Below are 8,869 nucleotides of genomic sequence, written 5' to 3'. Positions count from 1 at the left end.
TTTAGAAGTAGTAAATGAAAGGGGTTTTGGTTTTGGCAATGAAGGGACTGCTTTAAAATGTTACAAAGCCATGGCTCTTGAAGAGAGAAAATCAACCATGGGCATCTTCTATAGCTGGATTTCAATACAATTTTAATTACTTTTATAATATTTTATTTTATGTTATTATTTTTTAGTGCAAACCCTATGCCCAACATGGGGCTTGAACTCACGACCCAGAGATCAAGGCCAAAATGTCCCACTGACTGAGCCAGCCAGGTGCCTCTATAACATTTTAAAGCTATGTTCTACAAATAAGTTTTCCTGGTTGCTGGGGGAGGCAGCAGATAGGATTATATAACAAAATGGCCTTGACCAATTCCTATTTTTTGATATCACATAATTCAGCCCATATGAATGGATTACTTAGCAAAGCTTCCTCCTCACTCCAACCTTACCCTCATCCCCATAGCTGCTTAAGAGAACCACTAAGTAATAATCAGATAGTAAGTACATTCTTATATACATATAGCTACTATATAAATAAATAAATAGTAAGTTCCTGTTGCTACTTACCCTAAGCAGGTCACAAAGAGGGGCCCCTGTGAAAAAGAACTCAGGCCATAAAATTTGGAGTATTCTTCTCTGGTGATTTTTATCTCAAGTTCATATCTTTTGAAATATGTTAAAATGGAAATTATGAAACATAAATCAGATTTGAAAAAATTTTACAGTGAATATCCACAAACCCAAATCTACATTAACACATTTTTCTTGTAGTCAGATTAACGGGGTATTGAATACATACTTACCACTTTCAGATGTATAATTTGATGAAATCTGACAAATGTATAGCTATGTGATGACCACTACACTCATGAGAGTGAAGCATTCCATCATTCCAGAAAGCTCTCTACACCCCTCTGCTGTCAATCCCCAGCCCTGGCAACAACTGATATGTTGTCACTATAATTCTGCCTTTCTTGAACAGCAGATGGATGGGATCGTATCAGATGTATCTTTTGTGTCTTCTTTCATTCCGCATAAGGCCATATTGTTGCGTGAATTAGTAGTTTATCCCTTTTTACTGTGAAACAGCATTCATTAGTATGGATATAGTTTATCCTTTACACCAGTTGAAGGAATTTGGGGGTGTTTCTAATTTTGGACTATTATAAACGAAGCTCCTACAAACATTTCTGTACAGATTTTCATGTGGACATATGTTTTCACTTTTCTTGGGTAAATATTGAGGAATTGCTGGTCATAAGGTTAGTATAGTATTAAAGCTTATAAGGGAGGTGGGTTTGTTGGAATGTTTGAACCAGAACAGTCAGAGCAACTCTGATAAAGGAGGATTATACTGGCAGATTCCTACTACCTGATTGCAAGAATTACTATGAGGCTATACTAACTAAAATAATGTGCCAGGGGTGCCTGGGTGATTGAGTAGGTTACATGTCTGCCTTTGACTCAGGTCATGATCACGGGGGTCCTGGGATAGAGCCCCGCATTGGGCTCCCTGCTCAAAGGGGAGCTTGCTTCTCCTTCTCCCTCTGCTGCTCCCCCTGCTTGAGCTCTCTCTAAAAAAAAAAAGAAAAAAGAAAAAAAAAACCTTAAAAAAAAAAAAAGATAACGTGCCAAATTGTTTTCTAAAGTGGTTGGACCTTTTTCCCTTCCCATGGGCAATATGTGAGCATTCTCTCGGCTCCACATTATTGAGGACAATTGGCGATGCTGGTCTTTGTAACTTTATCCTAGTGAGTTGTACTGGTATTACAATGTTCATTTCCTTAGTGACTAATAACTTCGTGCATTCGTGCTTACTAGTCAGTCATTTGTTCTATCTTCCTTGGTATAATGCTCAGGTTTTCAATATCCTCCCCGTTTAAAAAATTTGTTTATTATAAACATGAGTCTTTTATCAGTTATGTTTTGCCCCAGGCTTGCCTTTTATTTTCTTAACAGTGTCTCTTGAAGAGTTTGTTTTTAAGTAAGCTCTATGCCCAGCGTGGGGTTTGAACACACAAATCCAAGATCAAGAGCCCCATGTTCCATCAACTGAGTCAGTCAGGCGCCTCTCATGGTTTTTTGATGCTATTGTAAATTTTTTTTCATTTCAATTTTTTTAAATTTTTTTATTTCAATTTTTAATTGCTTGTTCCAGTATATAAAAAGAGATATTCTAGTACATTGACCCTGTATCCTGTGACCTTGCTAAGCTTATTAGTTGTTTTATAGATTCCTTATCATTTTCTACTTACACAATCATCCCGTATTCAAATGGATGGTTTTATGTATCTTTCTTTACAATTTTGTTCTTCAATTTCCCAATCTGTATGCTTTTAATTTCCTTTCTGTCTTGTTGCACTGGCTTAAAACCTCCAGGCACCTGGAACACCAGACATTCTTGCCTTGTTCAGCATATCAGAGGGAAAGTATCAGTCTTTTACTATTAAAGATTTTAGGTTTAGGTGTTACTTAGTTACCATTTGTCAGATTGAGCAAGTTCCCTATTTGTGCTTTGCTGAGAATTCCAACCATAAATAGGTTCTGTATTTTGTCAAACGTTTTTTCTGAATGTAATAAGATAATGGTTTTCTTTTTCAAACTCCCTCCCAGTGTTGAATTACATTGGTTTTCAAATGTTTCCTAAGTTGTTGATTTCATAGGAATAAATTTTTTTCCAATATTCCTTTTTATAAAAGTCTGTAGGATCTGTGGTAAGGTGTTCTCCTGTTCATTTCTCATACTGACAATTTGTTTTCTGATTAGAAGTTATCACTTTTATTGATATTTTCAAGAGTAGCTTTTAATTTGATTTTGCTATTTTTTGATTTCTATTTCATCGCTTTCAGTTCTTACCCTACCCTTCCTTCCTTCCTCACACTTGTACTCACTGCTTAGGTTGAAAATTTAATTAGAGACCTTACATTCTTTCTCATATAAGTGATTAAAGCTATGCATTTCCCACTAAATATTGCCTTAGCTGCAGCCCCCAAATTTTGGTATGCTGTGATTTTCATTTTCGATCTGCTCAAGATATTTTCTAGTTTTTCTTATTAACTTCTTCTTTGGCACATGGATTATTTAGAAGTGTGTTGCTCTTTTGTTACTGACTTCTAGGTTGATTCCACTGTGGTCAGAGAATATGTCTTCTATGATTTCAATTCCTCAAATGTAGTGAGACTTTTAAGAAGTAGGGGAACCTTTTCCTTGCTCACTTTCCCCTTCTCATTGGATACAGATGACAACAAGGCCCTGGGGGATGATGTAGCCACAAGATGGAAACAGTCTCAGACTTCACCACGTGGGAGAGAGCAGCACACTTATCTGGAACACCCACTCTGGTAAACACACAAGTAAGAAATGAACTTCTAGTGTTTGAGGCATTACAGATTTGGTTCTGTTTATTGTAGCAGTTTTGCTTACCCTGATTAAAACACCGCTTATCTTTTTAAGGCCCCCCTTTCTCCCCACTGCCCTGAAAGTGAGTTTTTCATAAAATGTACTTTAGTTCATACTATCCAAAGCATTATCTGACCCATCTACTCAACTATTTTTGTGTTCCATTAAAAGACAAAAACTTCCTATGAATACAAATATATATAAAGTTTATTGTATCAGCCAAGGTTCCCTTTTTTAAAAAACAAATATTTTTATTGAAGTATAGTATACATACATAAATGCACACAAATACACTATCAACAGTATATATGGTAAGTATAGCTGCAGAGATTTACAAAGCTGTCTACATGTGGGTCATTCTCCTCCTTCCCGTCAGTTTATTTTTGCAGCCCTGGTCATGGAAGAAGTCAAGAAAAGAGATAAAAGGCACCTGCTACAGAGTGTGCCCCAGAAGGGATCTTCCAGGAGGGCTGAACTAAAGCCTAGCGAGTCACAGCTAGTCCTTTACAATCACCTGCATGGAGCTGAGTTCCTCTGTTATACTCCAGCTGTTGTTTTTTGTTGTTGTTGTTGTTGTTGTTGTTTTTGTTTTTTGGGGGAAAAGAGGATATAATACAGGTAGGGAAGAATGTAAAGAAGAAAGCTATGCTGTTCTCCTTTCCCAAAGCGAATGTAACATTCCAGCCCGGGCTGCTGCTGGACAGTCACTTTACTTCCACCTGTCAGATATTGGTTGCAATTTAACTGTACTAATTTTATATACTGAGAACACTTTCCTGCATCTTGTCCCCATGGCTTGAAATGTGAATTGCATCCCTTTGGACACTACACTGTTTGGCTCCATCCCATCTTCCAGCTACATGCCGCACCTGACCTCACTCAGGCTCTCAGCCTCGTTAAGAGTTTTGTTTTTTGTTTTTTTAAAAACATATCGGGGTTATTTTTGAAAATACTTTTTAAGAATCACACACATACAGGATGAAAAGGGAGATGTACCTACAAACAGTAAGATTACCAAATAAGCAAAAACAGGAAACCAGCAGTTTTCACAGGAAGAAATGTAACAAGTCCAAAATTCCAAAAAATGTGTAAGTGATACAAGAAACACCTTAAGCAAAACCACCACCAGAAATCTGCAGGTATGTATAGGAATGGGGTCAAGGTAAAGATGTAAATTAGCCAAGTTATACACAAGGGATAAGGCCAATATGAACTTCATTTCCTCTTCTATGCTGACAGAAAATAAGAAAATGATACTGAAAATCTAAGAATATTTCTGAGCAGCCCACTGTTTACATTTGAGACAAGTGTGGACTAGGGAGGGACCAGCCACAACATCAAAAAGAGAAAAGGTCATTCCAATTTTGAGGACAGGCACAAAATGATGGCAACTTGATACTGATATCAGGGAAGACCCCAGAATAGATCCTTCTAGCGTTTTCTAATTCTTTAGGAGAGACCATCACTCACTCTGAATCAACAGGTGTGACTCCAAACTTTTAGGGGCAGTTACTTGACTAACATTTGGGAAATGCAGGACTTCTGCAAGGAATGTAAACTCCAACAATATCCTCTGTAACCTTGGAGAGATATGGACTGCAGCAAATCACTACATCCTTACTAACGGGTGTTGATTGATCCCTCGGCCAACCTGTATCCGACTGCAAAGTTTTGGAGGCCTATGATAGATCATTATCCTCAGACTTGTTTCATTCAATGTACAAGGTTTACATATGAAATTTTGGAGTGATCAGAAAAAGATAGCAAATTGATCTTACATGAATCCAAAAACATCTAAAAAGGTTAATGAATCAAACAAAAGAAAACTTAATAAATGTAGGTCCTGCAATGTAGGCTAATAAACAAAACACCAACTACACAAGTGTGGGATGAGGGGAAATTGCTTAACAGCAGTAAAAATCATTAACCTTTGAAGACTCACACAGTATCATGTGAGTGTCAGAAAAGCTAGTCCATCATTTGGGTGCTAAATAGATGAAGAGTATTTACAACAAAGGAATGACAGCTCTGCTACTTTTAAATGTTAGCTCTGGGTTGAGCACTTTCAGAAAGACACAGAAAACTAGAGCATTTGCACAAAAGGGTCTTGAATGGTAAAGACAACAGAAGCCATGACATATGATGAATGAACTGGTGATAGAAAAGAGTAAAGGCTGGGAGTCATCACAGTAGCTGCTGTTAAATGTTTGGTCTTGAGCTAATACGACAAACGAAGGGAGGAAACCACCAACTGGGGACCAGGAGAGCTGCCCAAAATGAAAGTAGATTTTGGTTCCTGGAGGGTCAGATGAGAAGCTGCTAAATGTTTTTTTCCAACTTTGAAATTCCATAAATATATAAAGATCTGACCAGCTACAAAATTTATTACTGTTTTTGAAGAGCACACAAATGACAATTCTTCAGAGCTACTATGTTAAAACTTTTGAGGACATAAACTACAAATCATTCAGAATTTGCTTTTTTTGGCCACTTTTATCTCTCAAATGGACAAACATTCATGTGTGTTCCTCTAGTTTTACTGAGATACAACTGAAATGTGTGTGCTGTTTTTTGATGTGAAATCAGTCTAGAAAATGTAATCTATTTTGCCTCCCTCCCATTCACCCCTACAGTTAAAGCAATTAGCATCATATAAATTTTTCATGGTCTACTTCTCTAGTCTAGTCTAGTACAGTATAATGCTGTAATGGGGAATATTCCATCTTACCTGCTATATTCATGCATGTTCCACCCTGAAAATGCAAAAATCCCTAAAAAAATCATACATACAATACAAACGTGGGTTATTAGAAGGGAATTCCTTCCTTTTCAAAGACAATTTTACATGGCCAATCTTCCAGGTACATTTAACTTACAGTTTTATTGATATAATTTAGGTTACCCCTAACGATCTGGAAATGTGTGGTATGGTATAAACCTAATTCTAACCAATTCCAATTTTGTCTTAAAGGTAGGTCTTAGTACATTACATGCAAGCTCTAGAAATACCTACTACATAGCTGAGATTGCCATAAGCCTTATTTCAATATTCATTCTCAGAGACCATGCAAAACATGAATAAATCCATGGAATACACTCAAGATATCCGTGACTCCACATACTACATCACAGAATTATCCAGAGACCAAAATATCAAACTTTTCCATGGTCTCCCTAAAAGAAATAATCTGCTGTCTTTCAAAATTTTGCTTTATTATTTCCTAGAATATTTATATCAGTTCTTTGGAAAAGCAAGAATTAAATTTGGCAGCCTTTGTGCTCAAGGACCGAACATGGGTTATTTATCATTCTTTTTTGCAGCTTTCGGTCTGGGAGTGGACAATCTCTCAGAGAGGGAATGTACATAGTTACTGTATAGTTCCAGTCATTTACTACTGTTATATAAAAGTTAACAAATGGAATTATAATAAAAGGCACAAGTGGGGAGTTTGCTTAGGTGATATGTCATTCAAAAGTACAGTTTTTTGGCCACTGCGAAAGTATTTTCCAGAAAATACCTGAGCTGGTGTCTTGTGTGACCAAGATATCCACTACCTTCTATATTCTTAAACACAAGTCTTTGAGGTGATTTAAACTAGTTAAAAAAGTGTCTAATCTAAGGGAGTTATTAAAATTTGTATTCATGTAGAACAAGCTGGTTACAAACTTACTTTCCTTTCTGTTGACTATAAACACTGAGCCTCATTTCAGAAGAGATCTGGACATCACAAATACCAGAATCAAAGAAAGATGTTCTTACATGAACATTTAGGAACCTAGTAACTTCTCATTTAAATGGTGCTTTTAGGAGAAGGGAAACAATCATGACAGATTAAAGTCTGCCTCTAACCATGAGAATCCCTGGAATAAAATCAAAATATTTCCCCAAAGACACAGGTGTTTATCACAGGGACAGAGAATATGCAATTTTGAAAGGTGCAGTGAAAGTTTTTCTCTGCCTCTGCTAACGGACTTTAAGATTACAGGTTAATAGCAGTATAAATAACACAATTAGATAATGTTGGGTTCATTTTTCTTTCAGGTTAAAAAAAAACCAAAAACCTTCATGTCCTTGTACTTTTAGGGGCTTGGAAGGTCTGCAGCCACTGCCCTTCTTGTCACCAGAGCCCTCGGCGGCTTTACAAATGGACATGCCCGAGACTGCCATCTGGTGGAAATGATAGAAATTGAAATGATTTTGTTGTAAGTAATTAAGTCCTTCCCTACAAAGAATGTATGAATTAAAAATATATTGGGGGAGAATGGTATATTCATAACAGCAATAAGAAATATAAAATAATAAGGACTTAACTGAAGAAATGCATCATGCATATAGAGAAAACTATAAAACTTTACTGGGGGGCATAAAAACACTCATATAAATAGTAAGATACAGCATTTTCCTGGCTTGGAGCTCTTATCTGTTAAAGATATCAATGACCCCTCCCTCCAATTAATCTAAGCATAAAACAATTCAACTCTAACAAGATTTTTATTTGGCAGGGAAATCTTGGCCAAAATATTCAAAAGTTCATTTGGAGGAATAAGCATTAGATTTTTCTAAGAGTAATAAGGGAGCACTTTCCCTACCAGATAATAAAACATATAATAAAACTATGATACTAAGGATGACATAGTGATACATAATACAAAGCAATGAAATAGAATGCCCATAAAAACACAAGCGAATACTAGAACATATAGTAAAAGGGCATTTTCAAATAAATAAGAAAAGACTGGCTTATGTATTAGCTGGTATATGGGGATAATGGAAAATATACTAGATTTTCACCATGGTGTAATACCCCAAAGTAAGTTTGACTAGTATTATGTATTTATAATAAAAAAACCAAAGTCATAAATAAAAATATATGTAAATATTTACTTACTCAGAATGTGAAAAGATTGTCTAAGTATACAACTGAAGGTTCAAACTGTTAAAAAAAATAATAAAAGTCTAAAACTTTTGAAGTTTACTTATTTATTTTAATCTCTACAGCCAACGTGGGGCCCAAACTCACAGCCCTGAGATCAAGAGCCACATGCTCTTCTGACTGAGCCAGCCAGGTGTCCCAAATTCTAATGCTATTGAATATAAATAACCAAGCCAACACTTCTTAATACTCATCAAATTAAACATCTAAGGTCTTTGCAGTTTACTGTATGTAAATTTTACTTCTTCAAAAAAGTAAAATGAAAAATAAATCCCACTATATATTTCAAATGGCGTATGGAGGATAAAAGCATTATTTAATATTTTTGACCAAAGAAAGCTATCTAATACTCTTCAGAGCATTTTAGCTCTCACCTGTGCCTCTCCAATCATAGCAGAAAAACTTTATTCTTACTGTAAAAAACTGGCACCAAAACAAAGTTACTGTGTAAGAAAAAACACAAATAAAGTATCATGGCATACGATTTTTTGGGGGGGAAAAATAAACCCATGTTATTGAGTTTGTAGTTTTTCAGGAATTAGGTCATC

The 8,869-nt window shown here is 35.9% G+C and overlaps 1 protein-coding gene across 1 annotated transcript in view; it reads right to left on the bottom strand.

The window, feature by feature from the left end:
* Window positions 1-3,572: 3,572 nt before the first annotated feature.
* Window positions 3,573-8,869, bottom strand: part of PPM1B (protein phosphatase, Mg2+/Mn2+ dependent 1B) — a 92,263-nt gene continuing 86,966 nt past the window's right edge. The window contains exons 6-7 of the mRNA XM_072742316.1: window positions 8,277-8,321; window positions 3,573-7,555 (exon numbers count right to left, since the gene is read on the bottom strand). Coding sequence (XP_072598417.1) covers window positions 8,277-8,321 — 45 coding nt within the window. The 3' untranslated portion in view covers window positions 3,573-7,555. The remainder of the gene's footprint in view (window positions 7,556-8,276; window positions 8,322-8,869) is intronic.

The sequence above is a fragment of the Vulpes vulpes genome, chromosome 16, assembly GCF_048418805.1.
Source record: "Vulpes vulpes isolate BD-2025 chromosome 16, VulVul3, whole genome shotgun sequence".
NCBI classification, from domain to species: Eukaryota; Metazoa; Chordata; class Mammalia; order Carnivora; family Canidae; genus Vulpes; species Vulpes vulpes.
The sequence above is the reverse complement of the archived record's forward strand: the minus strand, read 5'-3'. Positions and strand labels throughout refer to the sequence as shown.